This window comes from Sceloporus occidentalis, unplaced genomic scaffold, assembly GCF_023333645.1.
Source record: "Sceloporus occidentalis isolate IW3139 unplaced genomic scaffold, rSceOcc1.0.p SCAF_1, whole genome shotgun sequence".
Lineage (NCBI taxonomy): Eukaryota > Metazoa > Chordata > Lepidosauria > Squamata > Phrynosomatidae > Sceloporus > Sceloporus occidentalis.
The window spans coordinates 224,654,328-224,680,798 of NW_028316981.1; the positions used below are offsets into that span (position 1 = coordinate 224,654,328).

Below are 26,471 nucleotides of genomic sequence, written 5' to 3' on the forward strand. Positions count from 1 at the left end.
AAAAAGAATTGTGTTTTTTTAATCCCCCCCCCCCCGCTTTCATAGGGGTCCTGTGCCCCTAACCCCAGTGAATGTGGAGGGCCAACTGTACTGTAAATTGTTGGGTTGGGTTACCTGTCTCAACAAGCATTCAAGGTCTCTGCATTTTGCTGCAAATAAAAGGAAAATGCTTGTTGCTAGTGAGTTTAGATTTCATTGATGTTTTGTTGCCTTTATTTGAAATAATAAAAGTTGTAGTCAAAGTGTTTCTGGTGATGGTTCCAATCTAAATTTCCTCCACATTAGATCTCAGTAAGGTAGCTGTACCTGAGAGGTTGGGTTTATTTGTTTGCTTTTTGGTCAGTGGAAGTGAATTTCCATAGCTTTGATCTATTAACTAACTGTGACTTACTTGGGATCTGTAAATTTTGACTTTGCCTATTGTCAATCTGTAATTTGGGCACCGCTGACTCCTGTGGTACTGTATCTGCAAGGAACAGGAAAGCGTATCTTTAATCCTACTGTAATTTTTTGTCAGTGTGGGGATGTGGTTTGAGCATTGAAATACAACTCTGGAGACCAGGGTTCAAATGCTAGCTCAGCTGTGAAACCCACTAGGTAATCTTGGCAAGTCTCATACTCTCAGCCTCAAGATGGCAATGGCAAACATCTTCTGCAGAAGTATGTATAAAAAAAAAGTGATAGGGTCACCTTTGGGTCGCCATAAGTTAGTAATGACTTGAATGGACATGGCAACAACAATTTGGAGTGTTCAGTGCAATCTCTGTTCAGGATGAATTTTGTATCCTCTGACAGACAGAGCACTGGGAAGAAGAAAGGTATTTCTTAAGTTGGGCTCCTGAGAGGATCCCTCCTCAGAGGCATCATCCCCTGGAAACCTAGTAAGTGGATTTGTTGGGAAGACTTCTTGTGGGAGTGTGCAGCACAGCTGTAACACAGAAAAATGTGTACGCTGCGCACACAGCCTTCAAGGGGAAGATTGTGGTGCTCTGCCTGTATTTTCTGGCCTGGGATTAAATACCAATGGGCTTCCTAGCTGATGGCAGGTTCTCTACTTCCTTGCTTTTGAGTTCCCCTGGATTTGGGATTGCAGGTTCTAGGAATAGGAGAGTAACTGTACCAATGACATTTTTTAGGGGCAAGGGGGATAAAGTACAATGGGGTGGTTGGCAACACTGCCATTGTTAGCCAGAGACAGGAGTGTTGTGACCTAGTGCTCTGTTCTTGCAAATGAAAGCATCTTCGCTACAAAGGGTGCTTCCCTTGGTATTGCCTGTCTCGTCTATGGGCAGACCAACCTTGCCTCAGAGAGATAGTGCGTTCACTTGGATTGTATCAGCAATAAGGCCCCTTCATGAGAAGGGATTCTGTGGCCCATAAAAGGAGTGAAACTCGAGGAGAGATAAGCTAGTTGAAGGAGCCTGTTTTTCCCTGAAATGGTCAAGTGAGAGAGGCATTGCTGCTTTCCAGCACCAGTTTTAGCACTCTCACACACAGACCTTTTGAATTTACTCTGCATGCTCCATTGCCATTGGCATTTTCTGGCATTAATATGCTACCCCACATCTGTCAAGAGGGTTAATTTTTCCATTACCTCACAGGGGGGGCGAGAGATGTCTTGAACAGTGGTTAAAACTTTTGGCCTTTCTCATTGAGTCATGCCCTTGCAATTACAAATGCATCTGACCTGCAGCAAGCCATACATCAGAAGGAGGTTAGGAACTCACATATGTCTAGAATATCATCTGGTGGACAAATGATGTTGAAACACTTCTGTTTGGATAAAATCACACTAGATGCCGGGTCATCTTCATTTCCCCCCTTTTAGAAGGCTCAATGCAATTGTGGCGTGTGTGGATGTGCCTTCAAGTTGCCTGTTGTTTTATGGCAACCTCATGAATTTCATAGTTTTCTTGTTATGCGCCTTCAAGTCGTTTCCAGCAGAGGATGACCATAAGGAAAACCTATCATGGGATTTTCTTGGCAAGATTTGTTCAGAGGAGGTTTGCCACTGCCTTCCTTTTGAGGCTGAGAAAGTGTGATTTGACCAAGGTCACTCAGTGGGTTTCATGGCTGAGCCAGGAATCAAATCTTGGTCTCTAGAGTCATAGTCCAACACTCAAACCACTATGCCATGCTGGCTCTCATCCTCATGAATTTCATAGGGTTTCTTAGGCAAGGAATACTCAGAGGTGATTTTGCCAGTTTCTTTCTCTGAAATAAGTAGGGGGGAGCAGAATTACTGTGTGTTCATACACGGGTCGTTGGCCTAGAACAATGGTTCCCAAACTTTGTTCCTCCAGATGCTTTGGACTTCAGCTCCAAGAATTCCTCGCTGTTGGCCAAACTGGCTGGGGCTTCTGGGAGCTGAAGTCCCAAATACCTGGAGGACCAAACTTTGGGAATCTCTGGCCTAGAATGTACCTGTTGGCTTGCTTCTATGGTTTTGATCCCAATCCCTATCCAGATCCAGACGTGTATAAAACTCAGGTATTAAAATACTATGTGTATTGGCATTCCCTCCACACAGGCTGAGCACTGTCAACTTGGCATGATGCTTCTTCACACTGCTAGGGGTCTTGCAACTGTCGTCAGTTGTGCTTGAGGTTAAAACAGAAAACCCAAGGGAGCTAGTACAAATGTTGGAGGGCAGGTGCATTAAAGAAATGGGACAACCACTGCTTTCCAGAGTGGTATCCATGGAACTCATGAGAGTAGGGCTGCGTCCTCACTGCAGAAATAATTGACACCACTTTAACTGTCTTGGCTCAGTGCTATGAAATTTTGGGTTTTGTAATTCTGTGAGATATTTAGCTTTCTCTGTTACAGAGCTTGGTACCAGAACAAACCATTGTTCCCAGAGTTCCACAACATGGAGCCATGGCAGTTGAAGTGGTGTCAGACTGGATTGTTTCTGCAGTATGGGTGCAAAATGGCTTGCTTTCTATCTAACTCTGGCCAATTTTTGCCAGAGTGTAGAATCTAAAACTGCTTAAATGAGTAACGTGAGCATGCTTAATCTTGGCATCCAAGATTAGTCCAAGGTTTGTGGTTGGACTGAATTGAACAAAGGATCCTTATTTTCTCACCCCTCCCCCAGTCAGGTTGTTGTTGTTGTTGTTGTGTGCATTCAAGTTGTTTCTGGCTTATGACGACCTTATTATGGGGTCTTTTTGGCAAGATTTGTTCAGAGGAGGTTTGCCATTGCCTTCTCCTAAGGTTGGAAGAGTGTAATCTGCCCAGGGTCACCCAGTGGGTTTCATAGCTGAGCATGGAATCATACACTGGTCTCCAAAGTTGTAGCCCAACACTCAAATCACAATGCCACCCTGGCTCGCTCCCCAATTCAGTAGCCTTTCTTAAATAATAGATTAGACCAGTGATTCCCAAACTCTGGTTCTCCAGATGTTATGGACTTCTGCTTCCAGAATTCCTGACTGTTGATTAAACTGGCTGGGGTTTCTGAGAGTTGAATCCCCAAAAATCTAGGGAACCAACGTTTGGGAACCACTGAATTTAGACTCTGAGGTGGCAGCTTGCCAGGAATTAGATATTCAGCTCTGGCTTCTACAACAAACAGCATCCTTTCTTGCCTTGCAGGTTGCCCTGATTCATCCAGGTGGTAAAATGGCTTTGGCCTTTTCTCTTTCTTCCCCAGCCATGGTGTGGGGGGGAAGAAGAGGTCACTGCCTGTGACTTGCCTTCAGAAGATAACAGTCGTTCATCTGTTGCTGAGGCACAGAACAGTAGCTGCTTCAGCTCTTTGGGATGCTGTTTTAATGATGTCACTACAATAGCAAAGCAGATTCCCAGGGACTTTGTTTTATGTACTCTGGCTTTTTTATCTACTCCAGATTGAAAGGGCAGCCCTCCTACTTATTTAATATTCTGCTTTCTCATGCTCTGGGAGCATGGTAGGAGGAGGTCCAGTGGTGCAAGGTCTCAAACTATGGGGGAGTTCTAGATTTTTTTTACAGGGCGTAGACAGTGCATGTGTTTGTGGCATTGCATTCTGAAACCAGCATCTCATTCTGAGGTTGACTTTTTAAAATGCTCTGTTTTGTAGTTAAAATAAGCTTTTTATTTCTTGTAAATTGCCAAAAAACTGCTGCAAGACATTAGATATATACACATTCAACAAATTTTCTAAATATTTGCACCAACTCTATAAATTGCAAATTAAGCCATTGAGCTTGAGATACCTTGGCTTGAGGCCTGTAACCTTCATTCCGTTGTTCTTCATATCATATCTCAAACCAATGCTCTTTATCATACCCTTCACCTCCTGTTTTATCTGGTCATGACCGCATGACTTTCAGTACAATCCAGGCATGTCTTTTCTAAGCAATCTCACTAGGATTTGAAACAAGCAAATGCGTGTAGGATTGCAGCCTTAGCATTCTTTTGAATGTTGGCTCTAGCCCATGTCTTTTAATTAAAATTGCAAAAGGGTATAATTTCTTTGCACTGTTTGTGTTATTAGAATAACCTTTTTTGCAGAAATAAGTGCTTTTACTGTATCTGGACATATGTCCAGATTGTATGAGTTATTTGAGGTTGTACTGTATGTGTTTATAGCAGCACTTACTTTTGTGCTTCATAAATCAACATTTAATATATGCAGGCTTGAAGTATATATGTTAAGTCCCTATACTGGGAGAAAGACAGGATTGATGATGATGATGATGATGATGACGACGACGACGACGATAGAATTAACTGTTGTGTTTCTGGACTAGGAATTCAACACTTTGCTCACCTACTTGGTCACACTAGTATTTAAAAAAAAAGCTGTTCATTGGTTAAATTACAAATGGATGTCATCATAAATTTAAAAATATCAAAGCTTTTTATAGGACTGTTTCCACAAGATGAGGCAACTGAATTATATCAATGGACATTTGTTGGTTTATAATGTTGGCTCAACACCCTCACACACAGTTTTCAAGAAAGAACAGAAGCCACAGCAAACTAGGACTCATGGGAATGTGCAGCCCATCTGTTGTGGTCTACAGAGCTCTATTTTTTGCTCATACTTGCACTTAATTGGAATTTCTTGAATATTAGAATCAGGATTTAAGAGGGAGCCAACATGGTGTAGTGATTTGAGGCACAGAGCAAGGATTTTGAAGCCTTTCTCTTATGATTATTACATTATGCCAACTGCTCCGACCTGTTTACTGATTGGAGTCAGCGGTGAGGAAATAAATTGGCATTGCCTAAATTATGACATTTGCCATGGTACATCTAAACCAAACATCCATGAAAATATAGAATCGTAGAGTTGGAAGAGACCACAAGGGCCATCCAGTCCAACCTCCTGCCATGCAGGAAATCTCAGTCAAAGCATCCCCAATAGATGGTCATCCAGCCTCTGTTTAAAGACCTCCAGGAAAGGAGACTCCACTACACTCCGAGGGAGTGTGTTCCACTGTCAAACAGCCCTTACTGTCAGGAAGTGGAATCTCTTTTCCTGGAGCTTACATCCATTGTTCCTGGTCCTGTTCTCTGGAGCAGCAGAAAACAAGCTTGCTGCTTCCTCAATATGACATCCCTTCAAATATTTATACTAAAAATAGGATGTGCAGTGAGCCCTTGGTATCCGCTGGAGTTTGGTTCCACAGGATAGCAAAATCCGCAGATGCTCAAGTCCCATTACATACTATCGCACAATATAATGGTGTCCCTTATATAAAGTGGCAAAATAATAGTTTGCTTTTGGAAATTTATGTATTTTAAAATATTTTCAAGCCTTGGATGCTTGAATCTGTGGATACAATGGTCCAATTGTACAGTGGGTCCTTTGTATCCACTGGGGTTTGGCTTCCAAGACCCCCCATGGGCACGAGATTCTATGGATGCTCAAGTCCTATTAAATGTAGTGGCATAATAAAATGGTGTCACTTATTTAAAACAGCAAAATCAAGGTTTGTTATTTGGAATTTATTTACAATTTTAAAAATATTTTCAGGCTGTGGATATATAGTGGGCCCTTGGTATCTGCTGGAGTTTGGTTTCAGGCCCTCCTGTGAATACCAGACTCTGAGGATGCTTAAGTCATATTAAATATGGTGCCATAATAAAATGGTGTCTCTTATATAAAGTGGCAAAATTATGGTTTGCTTTTTGGAATTTATACATTTTAAAAGTATTTTCAAGCTGTGGATGTACAGTGGGTCCTTGGTATCTGCTGGGGTTTGGATCCAGAATACACACACACCCATGAATACCAGAATCCATGGATGCTTGTGTCCCATTAAATGCAGTGACAGAATAAAAATGGTGTCCTATAATTCATATATTTTAAAAATATTTTCAAGCCAAAGATGCTTGAATCCCTGGATAAACAATCTGTGGATATGGAGAACTGTATAATTATGATCTCTGGGGTCCTTTGGGAGTGGAGGCTGGCAGAATGAATTGGCCAACTGTAATATTTAAGCAGAACACTGAAATGTACTTTGGTAGTATACAAAGAAGTTGGGGTGGGGGAACTCCAGAATTTCCCAGGCACATGACTCATGTTCAGGGAGGGAGGAACACGGAAATGGGCAAACCAAACCGTTTTAGAAATGTCGTATGTGAAGAGGTCCGAGCTGTGAGAGGTGACAAAAAACAAAGCAAGGTTTGTGCCCCGTATGATTCATAAGTTGCACTTTCTTTGACTATAAAAAGAAGGGACAAAGTAAACCACACTGTGCCAAGCGGTCTGTTCTTGGTGCCTCTGTCTGACATGATCCTGGAGAGTTTTTGCAGCTCAGTTGTATTTAAAGGAAGAGGTTGTGACGGTTGAAGTGGGGCTTATTTAAAGGTTGTCGTACATTTTTATTCCCCTCCCTTCACATGACTTCTCTTTCCTGAAAAGGGGGAGGTGAAACGTTGCAGTGGAGAGAAAACGTCAAGAATGTGGAACATTTTCAGCTTGGCTTCACCTTCTGCACAGATAACAGGCAGAGAACAAAAGCTCCCTTCCATTTATTGAAAACAGCCTGTGGTGTTCTTCCTTACGGAGTACAGCTCTGGGCACACTGCAGAAAGTATGAGGAAAATAAATATTGGTCTTCAGTTCTGCAATTACATTGGATTTTAGATGCTATGTCAGAAATAAAAAAGCACCTCTGAAATGGAACATTGCTCATTCCGCTGGCAATCAGCTTGCCTCTCTTTGCCTCTAATAATGTTCTACCAGTTGTTGAGCATTGGACTACAGCACTGGAGTTGTTGTTGTTGTTGTTGTTGTTGTTGTGTGCCTTCAAGCTGTTTCCAATTTATGGCCAGCCCTGAGGCTTTTCTTAGTAAGATTTGTTTAGAGGAGGTTTGCCATTGCCTTCTTCTGAGGCTGAGAGCATGTGATTTGCCCAGGGTTACCCAGTGGATTTCATGGCCAAGCTGGGAATCGAACCCTAGTCTCCAGAGTCATAGTCCAACACTCAAACCATTACACCATGTTGGCTGTCATGGTTCAAATCCCTGCTTGGCTTTAGAAACCCACTGGGTGACCTTGCATAAATCAAACACTCTTAGCTTCAGGGGAAGGCAGTCTCAGAACAAGAAAACTCCCATGATAGGTTTGCCTTGGGTCTGCCATATGTCAGAAATTAGTTGAAGGTACAACAACAACATCCAAAACTTTTAAGTAAATGTGATGACAAGATATGCTCAACTGAGCATGGCTTGGCTTAAGAAAAACTGTACTAATTTTAAGCAATCAAGCTGCTAAATATAACGTAGATCCTATGTCTCTGTTACATCTAGAGTGCTCCAGCTCATCAGGATTCCCTTTAAAGGTCCGTGTTTAAGAATTCAATATTGGAACCTTCCCTGGGGTTGCAAGGACTGCATCCACATTGCAAAATAATCCATTTTGACTCGACTCTAACAGCCACGGCTCCATGCTACTGAATTCTGGGAATGGAAGTTTGTTCTGGTGCCACAACAAATGTCCATTCCCAGAATTTCATAGCATTGAGCTATGGCAGTTAAAGTGGTGTCGAACTGGATTATTTCTGCAGTGTAGATGCAGAGCAGGTAAAATCTGGGATGGGACTCCCCTCTCCACCAGTGGTGAGTGGTGGCAGGGGCACAGAGGGTAGCTACAAAAACAGACCAGTGTTGTCCTCCCACCGCCTTACCAGTGTGCAGTGGCCAAGTTGGGATACCCAACTTTGGCTGAAGGTTAGGATTTGAACAGTGAGGGAGGACAGGTATCTTTGTCCCACTTAATAGAGCTTTACAGTACGTCGTCCTGCTCCATTACCTATTAAGGTTTAAAGTTACAGGGACCCTGTCCCAGATCCAGTCTCACAACCCTTCTTGAATCACCCCATACCTTGGTGAAAGAGGATGTTTGGACATCCAGGAACCATCTACTTTCAAGGTTGGAGAAGAGAAGAGAATCTCTGCTGTTGGCTGAGATGCCAAATTATTGGAATGACTCTCCACATCCATCTCGTTTGCAAATATCAATGAGTTTCAAGGATTCTATGTGCATTTTTATTTTATTTTATTTGCTGAGGAATACTGCTTTTGTTGCTGGGGAACTGAGTTGGCTTTCCAGTTAGGTGGCATAATTTTCTACATCTGCATGAGAGGTAAGGAGAGGTTGTCTCTCTGAGCCTGGTTCTCCCTTCCACCTTGATTTTTGTGAAGATGGTGTGTGTGTGTGTTTGTGTGAAAAGTTTTTGTGTTGTTTTCCTGGCCCAATTCGTTATGTCTCTCCAGATGTCCTAGCTTTCCCTTAACATCTCCTTTACAAAACAAATTCTGCATCTTTATCAGAACCTATAGTAAGTAACTTGTGTACAAGTTGGGTTATTAGCAAATTCAAGAAGGGAGAGGCAAGACAGATGCAGGAAGCGACTTGGTGTGTTTTCACAATGCATGTGTATAGTCCCTGAAGATTACCATGATTCATGTACTCTAAATTTAAGCCTTCCATCAAACTGTGGCAGACTCAGACATTACTGTGCTCAGATCTCTTTAGAAGTCTGCTTCCTCCTGATTGGGAACATCAGACCATAGTTTCTAGATTTGTAGTTCGGATGCTTTGGTGAATTGCTACTACATGTCAGGCTCCTGTCCAACAAGAATTTCAAAATTTCCTCCATTTTATGCATGACTAAGAAGCACAAATTTATGATGCGGGACAGGTGGTCACAAAGTGCCATGTCACCACCAGTTCTAGCATTAGGAACTGTGCACCAACTGCACGGACCCTAACCCTAGCATGGAGTTACAGTGGACTAATGGCGGTGTCCCGTGTACACGGGCACCACCATTTTGATGTAAGCAATGCACAACATATACACGTAGCTGCTCGTCGCTTATGTCACAAGTGCGCCATTGGTGCACTTGTGACATCCGTCCAGCGGCTAAAACCCCCCCCCCCCGGGTTTTCTGGGTTCTTTTTACTCCCAAGGGACACTGCAGCCACCAAACCGTATGCTGTCCCTCCAGAGGGAAATAGGCCGCCCAGCAGGTCGCCCTTTTTGGGCGGTCTGTCCTGGGCCCAAATTTCTATGAGTGTTTTTAGCTTTCATTTGGTTATGTCCTCCATTTTGCTTGAATGTCATACATTTTGTAATGTCTTGTCCTCCTTTACGGTATGACATCTGGCCATCCTGAGTTTTGTGTATCTTTTAGCTGCTGTTTCCACAGTTTCCACATTGAGTTCCAATTGGAGGTCTTGCAAGCAGCAGCAGAGAGAAAAGGCTATTGAAAATAAATGCTGTTGGTGTGAAAGAGGGGATGCTGCCTAGAAATGCTGCCCAACTGTGGGTATGAAAGAGGGGATAACAACAACATTTATAACACCCTTTCCACCAAAGGGCAGAACATCAAACATACATAATCAAAAACAGATGATAAAACACAAGACTATAATATACTAAAATAATGTGCTAATATACAAAAACAAACTCCTTATCAGTCACTATTCATCTCAGCAACCATATGCACACCCAGCAACTCTGGCAAGTCCGAGAGGAAGGGCTTCAATCCAGATCCTTCTCCAGCTAGAGGGGCAAAGGAAGACTGTTCTGTAAATGCAGAACCAGGTTCAGAAAGGCTCACAGATAGAGCTGTACGAGGTGGTGGAACTACCAATAATCCTTTGCGTTTAGATGTTAATTTCCTAGATGCTACATACCATTCTATATGGTATATGGGGAAGGGGATATAGGGAAGAGTTAGTCCTGCTGCTAAATTCTCTGAATAACCCCAGTTCTCACTTGATGAAATTCATAGCAATTCTGCAAAGATCTTTATGTGCTGTTTTGCTAATAGCTATCTGAAGAAGAGTGGGGGTGGGTCTCTTATTATAATAACTTTAGAAAGGGAAACAGACTACAAAAAACCAAATGGTATAATTCAGGGTTTTCCCCTTCTTCCACAGTCCAGTTTATAAAGCTAAAACACTGAGAACAAGACAACTGTTCCACAAAGTAGCTCCCTTAGTCTAATCTTGTGATAAGACTTTTATGGAATTTCCTTAGAAACCACCACAGTCTTACAAAGATTAGGCATGTAGAATGTCTGTTTCTAAATGACCTGTTTTGTGTACATATGGAGATCACTTGTATAAATCTAAATAATTCCTTTGGATTGCAGCCAGAGAATGATGGACCCAATGGGCATATCAGCTGCTGGGGGCTGGTGGGAGTTCCTCAGGAGTTCAGGACCAGACTATGTGTGGGTGACCTATTAAGCATTGATCCTGTGGACTTGCAGTGGACTTTCCTCCCTTTGGCAAATAATATACATGGAGGGAGACTTTTCTGACACTTCCTTTAATTCAGTCAGGTTTAGCTGGAATCTTTGGTTGTTACCCTTGTTGGGAATGGGATGGGATGTATGTTGGGTTTTTAATGTTTAAATGGCACTTGAGTCCAGAACACACTGCAGAAATAATCCCATTTGCCCCGATTCAATGCTAGGGAACCCTGGAAACTGTAATTTATTGTGGCACTAGAGCTCTCTGACAGAGAAGGCTAAATGTCTCACAAAACTACATCTCCCAAAATTCCCTAGCATTGAGCCAAGGCAGTTAAAGCAGTCTCAAACCGGATTATTTCTGCAGTGGGTTTTGAACCTAGATTGTATTTTCCTTTAAGTCATTTGTGGATCAAGCAGATATGTTGCACCACTGAGAATGGCTGATGAAAAGAATACTTGAGGACCTGGTCTTGTGCATTGTGATAATTATAGTCCCCTTTTGTGCATGTTTATACAGAGATAAATCCTGCTGTGTTTAATAGGCCTTAGAGTTTGAAGGGATCCCAGTGTCCCAGAAGGATCATTTCCAGAGTTCTTACCAGATCTCTGTCTGATGGAGGATGTCATGGCTGTAAAGCAGAGCATGTGTTTTGGCTCTGCATGGTACTGAACTGGATGGACCAGCGGCCTGATTCAGTGCAAGGCATCTCCTCATCTTGTCTGTTTTTGTTTTTGTTTTTTGTAGACTGGGCGTGACAAGTATGAGCCAGCTGCTACAAACGAGCATGGACCCAAGACGAAAAAGGGGAAGAAAGAGAAGGATATGGAAGAACTGAAGAAGGAAGTTTCACTGGTAAGAACTCTTTGCCTAAGAGAGAAGGGGAGGAAGTTGGCTTATGAACTTTAAGACACTGGCCTAAATTTTAGCCTTTCATTACAGTGGGCCCTTCCTATATGCAGGGCTCCGTTCCAAACTCCCTCACGTATGGGAAAAACTGCTTATGCTGGAATCCTATGGATTCCTATGGCAGCGCGCTCCCATGCCCATTTTGTCCACTGGGGCTTGCTGTCTGCGTGAGCTCAAGTCTGCGGATGGCAAGCCTGCAGATGGCGCGGGCAGATTGTACTCTTTGCCAATTGTACTTTCTATCTGTTTTTTTTTTCCTTTCCTTTTTTTTTTTTAAATCTATGGCAGTTGTGTTGACATCAGGATGGGTGTGTGGAAGGGGTAATCTTCTGTTGAGAGTAGCCTAAAATGGACAACAAGGAAGCCTTCTTGTGTATATAATAATATAAAATCTAAGTATTATTGTTCATGTAGAATAGCCATGAGTTCCTCACTTATGTTATCATGTTCTCCTTGTAATAAACCTGCAAAGTAATTTACAGCTGAAGGTGAGAGAAAGTGACTTACTCAAGTCTATCTAGTGAGCATAAAGCAAAATTAAGATTCAAGATTCAAAGCTCAGTCATCTGCATATGGACCACTGACTGAGTAGTAGCTGCTTGAGACATGGACTTCTGTGGGTTTTTGGAAGTTATGCAGTCCCAGGGTCTCAGGTAGAAAGAAGGGTATATGTACCTGTTGATTCTGTAAAGCTGTGTACAGTAAGTGTACATGTTCAAACAAGATGCAGTAGATGAAGCTATTGTTTGGCTAAACTCCTAAGATTGGCTGATCTTAGGAGTTTTTACAAATTTTAAGTTTCCTTATCAGTGATGAAAACCTCTTCAGCTTAATTTTGCTATTGAACCTCATTGTGATTATTGACGACACTTTTCAGTGTCTGGATCTTGTTACATTTATCTTTTTCTACTTTGCAGGATGATCACAAACTCAGCCTTGATGAACTTCATCGGAAATATGGAACAGACCTCAGCCGGGTAATGTGTCCATCTGTATGGGACAGTTTCACTTTGGCTTTGAAAGAGCAAAAAAACTGCTAGAGTGTCCTTATTTTCTTAACAGTTCATCTACCCTTGGGGAAGGAGCCAGCACAACCCCCCCACACCACACCTCACAACACCACCATCCTGCTAAAAAGTTGCTCCTTGGTTTTGGCCAGGGTACATGCCTTGCTGTGAAATGCCAGTTTGCCATTTCTGCTCTTAGTGAATATATAACCATGGACTTTTATCCTACATGGGCCAGAGCAGTTGCATACCTAAAAAAAGATAATGTAATGCAGGCTTGATTAAAGGACTCCAACTTTTATCAACTTTTAAATCAAAAAGACATTTCCACTCAACAAGACTTTTTGAAAACACATATGCTCATTTGTAAAATATAGTTCTGTTCATCTTTATTACGATCATAGACCAGCACAAGCAAAATATAGAAGTACAACAAATTATTACTAATAAGGAAGTTAATTTAAATAAAATGACTTTGTAGAGTAGATCAGTAACAGAAGAATTGGCGTTTTGAGGTGCCTACCAAAACAGCCTCGCTTTCTTAGCTTTGAGGATGGTCCCTCCTGAGTGCAGCACAGGTGTAATTGATCTTGGGCATTATAGTATATGTTGAATTTTCTCTTCCCTTTTCTGATTTTTAGGGCCTGACTCCTGCCCGTGCTGCAGAGATCTTGGCTCGTGATGGCCCCAATGCTCTCACTCCTCCTCCCACAACCCCAGAATGGGTCAAATTCTGCCGGCAGTTGTTTGGGGGCTTTGCCCTTCTCCTGTGGATTGGAGCAATTCTTTGTTTTTTGGCATATGGTATTCAAGCTGCAACAGAGGAGGAAGCAAACAAAGACAATGTGAGTAAATACATAGTGTTGATGGGAGAAATGGATGTGGTATTAATCTAGATAGTGGTTCTGATGTGTCTAACGTGTATAGCCCAGTTCAAAAGGGAACACTTTCCCACTGTACAATCAAGTCTTAGGATTGTATGCTTACCGTTGATCTTATGACACTGTGTCTGTCATTTAAAACACTTCTCACTTAAACTGATCTAAGTTTTGCATTTGTATCTTCTAGTTGTATCTTGGTATCGTGCTGGCTGCTGTTGTCATCATAACTGGTTGCTTCTCGTACTACCAAGAAGCAAAAAGTTCAAAGATCATGGAATCCTTCAAAAATATGGTACCTCAGGTATGTAAGGACAGCATGTTCAATTTCCTCTGCTGCTGTTCTGTATGGTGATAGAGAACCAGTATCAAGTGGGTAAAAGGAGCTTATCAAATGCTCAGGTGTTGTTGAGTGCCATTTGAAAGTTCCTCTTCTTTGTTGCAGCAAGCTCTGGTGGTCCGAAATGGAGAGAAGTTGAGCATCAATGCTGAAGGGGTGGTTGTTGGAGATTTAGTGGAGGTGAAGGGAGGAGACAGAATTCCAGCAGATCTCAGGATCATTTCAGCACACGGTTGTAAGGTATGTGCAGTACTGAAGAGGCTAAAATGCACCTGTAGAATTATGCCTACCTTAGGTTTATTTCCTTCTTGTAACCCAGGGTAGGGAAAGTCTGGCAGGAAGACCACATGCGCCCAATATGGCTCCCAGAGTCCAAATTGGTTTGTTTGTTTGCTTTTAAAGAAAAATGTCTGGGTCAATTTTGGGGCTTAATTTTGCCTTTTTCAGCCATTTTAGGCCCAGGGGAGGGAGGCCTTTTCTTCTTATGGGAACCAACCAGGAAGTTAACTCCTGGATCAGTTTCCCCTTGTCACAAAACTTTTTGATTTGTTATGGTGGGGTGTAGCCCTCCAAGATCTTCTGAGGGACCAGTGCAGGTGCCCACTCCTGTTGCAACCTTTTGTGATATCTTCCTCTGACATGTTTTTTCATGCAGGTGGATAACTCTTCTCTCACGGGTGAATCAGAGCCTCAAACAAGGTCACCAGACTTCACAAATGAGAACCCACTAGAGACGAGGAATATTGCTTTTTTCTCTACCAATTGTGTTGAAGGTAAAAAGAGAAAAAGTGGTTTTACACTGTTTGATCAACTGAGCCAAAGGAGCTTCAAAATGATGAATAGCAAGGGCCAAGGGTGAATGAGGGGAGCTCTTGCCAGCAGGGTAGCTTTTCTGTCAGCATACTAAAGCTGGCAGGTTACTGTTGTTCCCAACAAAAACAACATGCAATTGCTTGTGTCTGCGTTCTCTCTCTGAACAAAGAGGGCATTCAGGCAGAGATGCTTGGTAGTTTGGAGAACTTAATTCCAACCAGGCCTAAGCCAAAACTAGAGTATAAACCCGAATCTTGCTGTAGTAGTTCCTGCCATTTGTTTGGCTATACTTGCTTTGTGATGAGCTTGTCAGACACCTGGAAAATCTTGCCACCCAAATGTGCTGGCTTGATAGTTCTTGTGCTAGAAAGGAATCTTTGCTGGGATGGGGGCGGGGGGCAGACGAACAGACATGGATAGTGGGCAGCTTATCTCCAGAGAAGAAAAAGCAAGTATGTGGTAGATGATCAGAAAATGAAGATGGGGTGAAAATCAGTGTGCCACCTGGTTGGAGTTGCAGCATCTTTTGATCTGCTTGACAGGAAGGAACCTGTCAAGCAGTGAAGTGCAGTACCACAACTAAGATAGTGGTTCACATAAATATGTGATTTAACTGTGCTCTTGATCATTGTCTCCAGGTACTGCCCGTGGTGTAGTCATTAACACTGGTGATCGTACTGTAATGGGCCGCATTGCCACATTGGCCTCTGGACTGGAAGGGGGACAGACACCCATTTCCAAAGAGATTGAGCACTTCATCCACATAATTACTGGTGTAGCTGTATTCCTTGGTGTTTCCTTCTTCATCCTTTCACTGATCCTTGAATACACTTGGCTGGAGGCTGTTATCTTCCTTATTGGCATCATTGTGGCCAATGTGCCCGAGGGTCTGCTTGCTACAGTCACAGTAAGTTGAGAGTGACTATTTGTTGGATGAGCAGCTTTCAGCAACTGCTGGTCCATGCTTTTCAAAAGCAAATTTTATCTCCTTTCAACAAAAGATTGAGGAGACAGGACCACAGTGCATACACACATCCATCTCTTCGTCATTCTGTAGGTTTGTCTGACGCTCACAGCCAAGCGCATGGCTCGTAAGAATTGTCTTGTGAAGAATTTGGAAGCTGTAGAAACCCTCGGCTCCACATCTACAATTTGCTCTGACAAAACGGGTACCCTGACTCAGAACCGGATGACCGTGGCTCACATGTGGTTTGATAACCAGATCCATGAGGCTGACACTACAGAAAACCAGAGTGGTAAGTTGCCTGTCCTTCCTGTCAGAGATAGGCACTACCATCTGCTCATGGCCAAAATATGTAAGCTAACATTATCTGAAGTATTAATAGGATCTGCAATGTATTGCATAATATCCAGTGCAGTCAAGGAAAAGACATTTTTCAGAAGCTTCCTGAAAAAATGGTGTGGGAACATCTGAAGCTGTAGTATTGTTGAAGTTAAATAAGACTAGAGTGGATCAGTTCCTTAAATATAATATCCCTGGGAGCCCCTGCATAAGAGTAGGATATTTAGTAGTGGTGAAGAGAGAGTTGTTGCTGGTGAAATGCATGGTGAAGATCTTTCTTTTATTTGTAAATAAGCATCTTACAGTGGTGACCGAGAAGGCTGTTTGCAGACTGAGTGTTTGGGCCTGGTGCGGAAGATCTTGGATTGTCCCAACATGTACACAGAAGCATGACCACAGTTTCTTTGAAAATACAAAAACTAGCTGCTGTTCAGAAATTGCTCTTCTTAATATTCCCAGAAAGCCTGAAGCAGGGACAGCAGTTGCTGCTTCATTGAGTGATGTGGATCAGGAGTGAACCTGGGTCTGGCAGCATGTATTGTGCAGCCCGTAATTACCACCGTTCAAAGGATTTAAGAAAATGTTCTACACAGTCTTGGTGGATATGAATTCATGTTTAGTGTCATACAAGGGGAAGTGGAGATAAGTGGATGGATCTGGGACTGATTTTGGGAATGGAGCTAAATGGGGCCCTGTTTCCTGCTTCCTCCTCCAAGGTGCTTCTTTTGACAAGACATCTGCTACTTGGTCCGCTTTATCCAGGGTCGCAGGACTTTGCAACCGGGCAGTGTTTCAGGCTAACCAAGAAAATGTTCCCATCCTGAAGGTGAGTGTCAGTCTCTTGTTGCTGCTGCTCATTTGTCTATCATGTCCTGCCTTTATTTTCAAGGCCAGAGGTAGCTGCCAAAAGTAGTCCCCAGAGTTAATTTTGAGGCGCGCACGCACACACAAAAAAATTTTTTTTAGGGGGGGAACCATTTTTTTAAAAAAGTGCTAAGCAATTTATTTTTTTTGGGGGGGGGAGCTATCTTGGAGAGAAAGGGGTATGGATGTGTGTGTCTGCACATCCCAACAAGGTTCCAAAGGGAGCAAATTTTCTGCCTCCAAACCCCTTGGCTATCCGCTGGTGAAGGAGAAATCATGAAAACGAAGGAATCTTGAGGAATAGCAAGATTCTATGGATGGCAGAGAAGGCACCTGGCTATATCTCCAGTGCTGGAGGACCAAATAACATCCATTCCTTATTCACAAGTTGTCAGTGAAAAATTTTTGACAGTATTCTAGTATAGTCTTCCTTCTGTTCTCGCAGACTTAGGATACATGCCCCTTGATTATTTGCAGGGTGGTGAACGGAGGGAGTTAAAATGAGGCACGTGCCTGTGGCATGCCCCTGCAGGAGCGTGCCTCCTTTCAAGGCAGTAGGGCTTGAATATGTGCATTTTTGCATTGTCATGGCAGGGTGAGGGGATCCAGAACGGATCTCCCGCAAAAACAGAGGGAGGACTGTATTGGGGTTGGGATTAAGAGAGCCTTCATAGCAGAAAAGCAAACGGATGAAGGGATGTGCTGATTCCTACGCAGACAGAACATGGTAGAAATGCCAATAAAGCTACATACATGTTTATGCCAGTTGTAAAAGTGTCCAAGTGTGATTTGAGCAGGTGTGCAGGACTTGTGCCCACTGAGCTGAAAACAGTTCACTGGCCATGTATTTGTAGTTTATAAGGTGCTTGATGAACTGCCTGTCCTAAACAAGCAACAAAGCTAGGAAGTTTATCAAGTCTGTGGTCAGCAACTTTATATGGTTGCTAGGCTGCATAAAGCTTAGTGGATTGGAAATTATGCATCTTTAAGTATAGATGCTCTTTGTCAGCGGAACAAATTGAACATCCTTGCAAGAAAGCCATGTGGAAGCACATGCAAGCTAACAAAGCACAGGCCAATTTTAGATCGAGTCTTGGTTTGCCACAGAATATATGCTTATCTTTAAACCACTTCTCACTTGTTTTTGAGTGGGAAGTCTTGATGGGGATTTAGCATATTATATGAGGAATGAGTCTTGCACATGAATGATATTTATTGATAGGATAGCCTTTAAAAGCTTTCATAAATTCACTGAGAGCTGTTGTGTTTGTTTGCTAGAGAGCGGTGGCAGGAGATGCCTCTGAATCTGCACTCCTAAAATGCATTGAACTCTGCTGTGGGTCTGTCAAGGAGATGAGGGAGAAGAATGCCAAGGTGGTGGAGATACCGTTCAACTCTACCAACAAGTACCAAGTAAGAATCATCTGCCATGTCTCACAAAAACAAGTAGCTTCTCGTAAACACAGCATCTTTGGGAGATAGATTAGTCTTATATTTAGCCAACCAAGTGTGGTTGTATGACATCAGTTGGAGTTCAGTTTTTTGTGTCAGAGGTTTGAAGATTGTGTGTATTAAACTTAAAGAGTGCGCTCCAAACCCAGTGACACACTGTTTTGTTTTGTTTTTTTTTAAAATTCTGTTACAAAAACACAGCTGTCAATCCACAAGAATGCAAACCCATCAGAATCACGATACCTGCTTGTAATGAAAGGAGCCCCAGAGAGGATCCTGGACCGTTGCAGCACAATCCTGATCCATGGGAAAGAACAGCCCTTAGATGAAGAGGCCAAAGATGCATTTCAGAATGCGTACCTTGAATTGGGAGGCCTTGGGGAGAGAGTATTGGGTAAGGTGGATTTAGTTCTGTCTTACAGTAGTAGATTTGCTTTCCTGTGTTCGTAGAATCAAACACTTGAGGTGCTTGTAAAGGGCTAACTGGGACAGTGCGTGACGGGTTCTGTAGCCTTACATGGCCTGTCAAACAAAATATTAGCAGGGCCAAATTGTAACCTCATAATACTACAGAGGCAGCCTAGATTTGGCTGCCTAATAATAATTTCCCAAATGGCTTCTAGGCACCAAGAGGAATAGGCCTGGTGATCTCCTGCTCCGTAAGAGTACACTGGCATATAAAACCGTTTGAACTGGTTTTTTTGCAGGATTTTGCCACCTGGCCCTGCCAGATGAGCAGTTCCCTGAAGACTTCCAGTTTGACACAGATGAAGTGAACTTCCCAGTAGAGAATCTCTGTTTTGTTGGGCTCATTTCTATGATTGACCCTCCCCGTGCTGCTGTGCCTGATGCTGTTGGCAAATGCAGAAGTGCTGGAATAAAGGTAAAATTGCTCCTTCACAGGATTTTTCCAGATGTTAACACAGTTTACTTTCATAAACACAGTGTCAAAGTGTGTAAAGGTCCACCTGTGTTCTGAGGACTGGACACACAAGGATGCCAGGGAAATTGGTACACTGCTTTCTATTGCAGAAGGGATCAATCAAAACAATTGCTCCTAGTGCTTTTGTCCTTCTTGAATACTCCACAGCAGCACCAGCCTCTTTGGCTTGAATCCTGTTGCTTCTTCCAGTGGGATTTACACCTATGTGCTGACTGGCCAATCAGCCATTGATCCAGTGGATCTGCCGGAGAATAACCGATAGGATTCTGGCCATAGTGGCACAGGTACAGGCCATTTGAAGGACTATATCTTCCGCTGTGAGCCTGGATGAGGTCTTCTGAGATCTTCAGTGGACGTTCTTATGCCTACCCCACCACCTTCACAGTCATGTTTGGTGGGAATGCAAGAGAGGGCCTTCTCTGTAGCTGTTTTGAGACTTTGGAACTCCCACCCTACCCTTCAGAAATTAGGATGATTCCTTCCTTGCTGTCTTTTTGGCGGCAGGGTAAGACCTTTCTGTTCCAGAAAGCCTTTGGAAATTGATTGTTAACAACAGGAGGGCTTTTTAAAATGTTCTCCTGCTTTTAGTATTTTTCATAAATAATATTTTAAATTAGTTTAATTCTGTTGTTAGTTTAATCTCACCTATTTTTAACTCTATGGGTTTTTGTTGTAAATTTTTGTCTTTTGTAAGCCACTGTGAATCTCAGTCTGGGAAAAAGACAGGGTACAAATGAAAGGAGCAAAGAAGAAAAGATGCCAGCCACAGATGCTGGTGAAACGTCAGGAAGAAACTGTTCTACAACATAGCCACATAGCCCGAAAAACCCACAAAATCTCAGAAAAGGCTATTTTGAAAAAACACATTTCTAGCTAGTCTGTGCTGTTGCTTCTGCAGACTGATGTTGGTTTGTATTGCCTTGCAGGTTATTATGGTGACAGGAGACCATCCTATCACAGCTAAAGCTATTGCCAAGGGAGTTGGCATCATCTCTGAAGGCAATGAGACTGTAGAAGATATTGCACTTCGTCTTAACATTCCTGTTAGCCAGGTGAACCCCAGGTACTGAACAGCACTTCAGTCCAATGCAGACAATAGAGATTGTCCTGGGGAGTGGGAGGAAACTGTCAGTTGTCCTCTGTGTTCTGGAGTTTACCAGCAGGATGTGAAGAGGACTAGTAGACAGTACAGTGCGCCCTCCCCTTACGCAGGGATCCGTTCTGGATCCCTCCGCGTAAGGGGGATTCCGCGTGTGCTGGAGCCCCATTGGAAGTAATGGGACTCACACCTGCAGCACACAGCGGCAAAGCGCGGGCGTGCTGTACTGGAGCAAGAATTGTTTAAATTGTGTTTTTTCTTCACCTCACACTTGAACTTAATGCATGCATTAATGAGTAACATTTACTCGTACATTAATGAGTAAATTAATGAATAAGTTCAGAGTATGCTGTATTTCAACTTTCAGGGATGCCAAAGCATGTGTAATTCATGGCTCAGACTTGAAGGACATGACTGCTGAGCAGCTAGATGACATTCTAACACACCATACAGAAATAGTTTTTGCCAGAACATCTCCCCAGCAGAAGCTGATCATTGTGGAAGGCTGCCAGCGACAGGTAAGCCGAACAATTCACCTCTGCAGTGTGGTGCTTTTAACTTTCTACAGCAGCAATAAAAGGTCTTTGAAGAGCTTCTAGTGCTATTCATTTCTCAGTCCAGAATCTGCAGCGTGGAATGTACAGCTTCAATACTTCCAATGAAGGAGAGCCCACCGCATCCTAAGTCAATCTGGTCCATAGTCCCAAACAGCTAGGAATATTGAGAATTCTTCTCAGTGTTTAGACAACCTCTGTATTCCTGCAATTTCTATCCATTGGAAATGTGTGGTATTTACTTAGCATTGTAATTACAATACAGTAGACACCTGGGTTATTTTACTACTGTTGTTTTCTGCACTGTTCCCCACTAGAACTTGATCTGTCTTGTCAGTGCTCTCCAACTATAAATGAAGGGCCTTTATGCTCTCTAATTCAGTTTTCACCATGCCTGGCAACATCTATTCTGGCTGGAAGTATTTTCTGATACATGAGAGCCGAACTTCTTGAGATGCTGGGGATTTCATCCAGCACTTCAGATTGTAAATCATGTGACCTAAATGAGATCTTTGGCCCATTACCAACAGAGAGTAACACCACCATGTCTGGAAATTAGAAGTTGTCCAATGAACTAGGGGAGACCTGAAGCTAGCAGATGGCCTGTGCTTGAGATAACTCACATAAACCAGCCTGAGAATGAAAGCTCTTCCCTTTGTTCTTTCCTCTTTGTAGGGTGCTATTGTAGCTGTCACAGGCGATGGTGTGAATGATTCCCCTGCTTTGAAGAAGGCAGATATTGGTGTTGCTATGGGTATTGCTGGGTCAGATGTCTCCAAACAAGCAGCTGACATGATTCTGTTGGATGACAACTTTGCTTCTATTGTTACTGGAGTTGAAGAGGGTGAGTTATTAATGCCATGAAGAGCCAGAGTGACCTACACACAATGGAATAGAATGCTTCTATGTCATACCATCTCTTCCATGTCAGATTCAAGAGGCTTGAAAACTTGTGGGTATGGCTGTGGGTGGGTGTTTCATAAATGAATGTGGAAAGCCTCATTGCATAGTCTTTGGACATGACTGTTGGCTCCTACAAAATCAACAAAGTATATCCAGCCCCAGTTTTTTGGATTTCCATTGTATGTTCTACTGTGGTGATATTTCTTTGCCTTTCCATATCCATGTGAACTGAATCTTGTTCTGTAGCGGGCTTGTTTAGCTAGTGGAGGTTGGTCACTTATACCTAGGGTTCTGTGTTTACATAACAGCAATGTTTCCCCCCACCCCTTTTAATTAAAAAAGGCTCTTTTCTTTCAGGCCGCCTGATTTTTGATAACCTGAAGAAGTCAATTGCTTACACTTTGACCAGTAACATTCCTGAGATCACACCTTTCCTCATCTTCATCATTGCCAACATTCCCCTGCCACTCGGGACAGTGACTATCTTGTGCATTGACTTGGGTACTGACATGGTTAGTAAGGCTACCTCACAGGCTCCTTATCTATTTTCACCATTATCTAAAACCCCATCCCCAGTAGCCAGAGGCATACATTTATACTGCATGGGTGTTTTAGAATGTTTGTCTTAAAACATCATATTTTCCTTCTTTGCACTCACTCTCACATGCATTCTCTCTCCCATCCTCCCTGAATAATAAAGGTTCGTGCAAGATGGGAAAACATTGAATCAGTATCTGATGTTCCATCTCTCTTTCCCTCTCCTCCTGCATTGTAAAGGTTCCCGCAATCTCTTTGGCATATGAACAAGCAGAAAGTGACATCATGAAGAGACAGCCCAGAAATCCCAAGACAGACAAACTGGTAAATGAAAGGCTGATCAGCATGGCTTATGGTCAGATTGGTAAGTCCTTACTCAACACTAGTCCTCTCTCTTTGATGACTGGCTGTGGATGTTTTATGACTATGGGCAGATGGAGAAAGGATATAATCAGAGCCTGGAAAAGTTTTATGTTTGGACTGAAGTCTTAGAATACACACCACAGCCCACCAGTTTGGAAGGGTTATTCTGAGAGTTGTACTACAAAAAGTAATTTTCCTACCTTCGGACATTAAAAAACATTAGCAGAGTACATGCTTTGCATGTATAATGGTTGGAGACTCTTTTGAGGTCCTGCCATATTCCTGGGATATGTTCATAATAATCTTCACCCACCCACATATCCATGTACCCCCATATAACCAACACATACACACAGGGTCAGCATGGGGTAGTGGTTTGAGCATTGGACTACAGCTCTGGAAATCAGGTTTCAAATCCACATTCAGCCATGGAAACTGCCTAGGTACCCTGTGCAAATCATACACTCTCAACCCGTGAGGAAGGAAAAACAAAGTCCAGAAAGGGAAAGAAAATTTGCCTTCGGGTTGCCGTAAGTCAGAAATGACTTGAAGGTACACAACAAAGCACACAAGAACATTTCAACCTCCCAAATAAGCTATTTGGCTTAGGAAAAAAAGTTTCTGTTTACACAAATGGCTGTTGACAGCAATCAGTGGGGAGGAAAGGCTTCTCCACCCAGATTTAGCAGGTGGCAGCTTCTTGGCCCAGGTATAGCTAAGAATGACTCCTGTCTGAAACCTAGAGAGTAGCTCCCAGTCCTTGCACACAGTGCCAGGCTTAATAGACACAATGGCCTCTGTATTGGGTCCAGCCAGAACTTGGGCTCATTGTCTTTGATCTACCCAAAGCCCTGCTGCCTTTTGACCAACAGAGTAGAAGAATTTCTTAATATGTGTATCCCACCCTGTACTGAAGGATACCAGGAGAGTGCAGAAGAGAGGGGGGAAGGGAAATAGCAGATATCTGGGCCTTGATCTCTTTTTACACAGCCAGACCATGACGGAGAAAGCATGGCTCCAGTGATAGTCAGCTTGGAGACAGTGACTATGCACAGATGTGCCCTCGGGCTCTTAGAAAAGTAAAGGGTCAGTGTGGGTGTACTTTATTCATAGATTATCTTCTAGCATTGCTCATCTGCCTAATTGACACTCCCCCCCACCCTCTGTCCAGGAATGATCCAAGCTTTGGGAGGCTTCTTCACCTACTTTGTGATCCTTGCAGAGAATGGCTTCTTGCCATCCTCCTTGTTGGGCATTAGAGTGATATGGGATGACCGATGGGTTAACGATGTGGAAGACAGCTATGGACAGCAATGGGTGAGTGTCCCAGCAGCCCAAAAGATAAGGCACATTACTCACATTCCTGGTGATTTTGTATTCAATAATGAACAGAAGAAGCAAGAATTCTAAACAACACCCCTCCTGCTTTTTAATCCATCAGACATACGAACAAAGAAAAATTGTGGAATTCACTTGCCATACAGCCTTCTTTGTCAGCATTGTGGTGGTGCAATGGGCAGATTTGGTTATTTGCAAGACCAGAAGAAACTCTGTCTTCCAACAAGGAATGAAGTGAGTAGCCAGCTCACAATTCTTTTCCCTCTCCCCCCACCGCATCCCCCAATGAGACCCAGAATTGCTCAAAATGAGAAGCCAAGAGCAATATGCATTAGATTTCTTGTGGAAGAAAAAACATTTTGATATCAACCTGAGTAAAACAAGTTGAAAGCTAAGGAAGCCTAGTAGTTTGTACTAGCTTCCACACAGAGTAATTATTGAGAAAAAAATTGTCTCCTCCTGCACTGACCTTTTTTTTAAAATGTGCTTCCCCAGGAACAAGATCCTGATTTTTGGTCTCTTTGAAGAGACTGCCTTGGCTGCTTTCCTCTCTTACTGCCCTGGTATGGATGTTGCCTTGAGGATGTATCCTCTCAAGTAAGTAACGAATCCCATTGACCTTTGAGCTTTCACCTTTCCCACTACTGCTGCGGCCAATCTGGCATAACCTTTGCCACTCTTAATTTCTTGAATGAGTTGATATAAAAAGTGGCTTTGGGCTTATCTTAAATTGTACATTGATAATATTTGGTTTGGGCGGCCCTCTCTGAACCCCATTTATGCCATTGTTTACAACAACTGTGTTTCCTCCCTTGCAGACCAACATGGTGGTTCTGTGCCTTCCCTTACTCTCTCCTCATCTTTGTATATGATGAAGTACGAAAACTTATCATCAGACGCAGCCCGGGAGGTAAGATGTCTGCTGTTCGTTGTTTTTTGTGGGGTTTTTGGGCTATGTGGCCATGTTCTAGAAGAGTTTATTCCTATTTATTCTTGGCCATTATTACTTATACTGTGGGAGCTTTCCCATAGTGAGCATGTCCACAGGAAGCACCGGTGTATTTCAGCATAACTGAACATCTTTGGTTGATTGGTCATCATCACCACCACCATCTATCATCATCATCATTTATGTATATAGTATCCTCAGTGTATAAGGCACTTTGCAAATTAAAAAGAAAGCCCTGCCAAAGGTGTGCAGTCTTTACAGTCTGCTGCACAGTGTACAGTGCACACACACACACACACACACACACACACACACACACGAAGAAAGAGTAATACAGTAAAACTATGCCACCCAATTGTAAAACAAATCCAGATAGAATACAAAAAGAACAATACAACGTAACATAAAGCAAACTGACAAATACATATAATCAAAACATATAGATGATAAAGCAATATTAAACTAAAATTCCAAAAATGGAGAGGAGAAATATGTTGTACTGCTCAAAAGAGTTCTGAATACCTGTGGAGTGCCCATGGACCCAGTGGTTGTCAGGAGTGTTGGCACGTTCTCCAACTTTTGCAATGCAGTAATTGAAACCTTGGGAGAAGTAGGAAACTCAGGCTGATGTATATTTTCTCTCTCTCACTCTTTTCCCCACTCCTTCCTCCATTCAGGCTGGGTGGAAAAGGAAACATACTACTAAAGTACTGCTGGAACAGCCTCAGTTGCACTTCCTTGACCCTTCTCTGCTGTGGACTTCTGGAGAGCAAGGAGATGGAGCCCTTATAGGGCAGAAGCAAGCAGAGAGAGAAGAAAGGAAACAGGCAGTGGAGAGGAAGGGAGTGCCTATTATATGTAGTCCAGGGTAGGGATGGTTTTAAATGTGCCTTTTTGTTTTGTTTTTAAGAAAAAAACCCCAAGATTTTCTATCTGGACTTTTACAAATAAAGGTGGATTATAAGAGGACTTTGTGTCTTTGAGTGCTGTCACTTGGAATGCTATGCTGTGTGCCCATGGAGCAGGAATCTGCTACGCAGCAGCATCCTGGTTGGTTGGTTGGTTTGGAGTTGGGGAAAATGAATGCACCCCTTCTGCAAGCCAGATGACATAAACTGTGATGAGTGAACACTACTCCCCCCCCCCAAAAAAAAAAAAAAAAAATCAGGCCCATGTCCTAACATTTTGGCTGACAGCAAATCCTGTCTCCCCTTGCATACAAGCACTGGCTGAAACCACTTCATGGGGTGGGAGATTACATAGTTGGTGCTCCAGCCAAAGTCCTGGATTAGGGTGTGCACACATGGTTGTGGATTCCCTGTTGTCTACACTAATAAGCATTTCCCCATTGAGTTTATTGAAGTAAAATGGAATGACCTAGCATTAACATAGTGTTGCAAGAGGGATCCCTAAAAACAAACACAAGTTTTAGCATCCCAAAGTTGCAGGCACAATGCTTTTTCTACAGATTTGTGGATGCTGAGGACCAAAACTATATTCATTTAACC

General features: G+C 42.8%; 1 protein-coding gene across 1 annotated transcript in view; it reads left to right on the top strand.

Moving 5' to 3' along the window:
• Positions 1 to 25,932, top strand: part of LOC149323558 (sodium/potassium-transporting ATPase subunit alpha-1) — a 33,557-nt gene extending 7,625 nt beyond the window's left edge. The window contains exons 2-23 of the mRNA XM_089489258.1: positions 11,459 to 11,566; positions 12,538 to 12,597; positions 13,269 to 13,472; positions 13,696 to 13,809; positions 13,951 to 14,085; positions 14,501 to 14,618; positions 15,297 to 15,565; positions 15,716 to 15,914; positions 16,678 to 16,787; positions 18,104 to 18,238; positions 18,479 to 18,671; positions 18,985 to 19,160; positions 20,147 to 20,283; positions 20,687 to 20,837; positions 21,549 to 21,717; positions 22,134 to 22,288; positions 22,554 to 22,677; positions 23,848 to 23,993; positions 24,118 to 24,248; positions 24,510 to 24,611; positions 24,833 to 24,924; positions 25,641 to 25,932. Of these exons, the coding sequence (XP_089345384.1) occupies positions 11,459 to 11,566; positions 12,538 to 12,597; positions 13,269 to 13,472; positions 13,696 to 13,809; positions 13,951 to 14,085; positions 14,501 to 14,618; positions 15,297 to 15,565; positions 15,716 to 15,914; positions 16,678 to 16,787; positions 18,104 to 18,238; positions 18,479 to 18,671; positions 18,985 to 19,160; positions 20,147 to 20,283; positions 20,687 to 20,837; positions 21,549 to 21,717; positions 22,134 to 22,288; positions 22,554 to 22,677; positions 23,848 to 23,993; positions 24,118 to 24,248; positions 24,510 to 24,611; positions 24,833 to 24,924; positions 25,641 to 25,669 (3,057 nt within the window). The 3' untranslated portion in view covers positions 25,670 to 25,932. The remainder of the gene's footprint in view (positions 1 to 11,458; positions 11,567 to 12,537; positions 12,598 to 13,268; positions 13,473 to 13,695; positions 13,810 to 13,950; positions 14,086 to 14,500; positions 14,619 to 15,296; positions 15,566 to 15,715; positions 15,915 to 16,677; positions 16,788 to 18,103; positions 18,239 to 18,478; positions 18,672 to 18,984; positions 19,161 to 20,146; positions 20,284 to 20,686; positions 20,838 to 21,548; positions 21,718 to 22,133; positions 22,289 to 22,553; positions 22,678 to 23,847; positions 23,994 to 24,117; positions 24,249 to 24,509; positions 24,612 to 24,832; positions 24,925 to 25,640) is intronic.
• Positions 25,933 to 26,471: the final 539 nt, after the last annotated feature.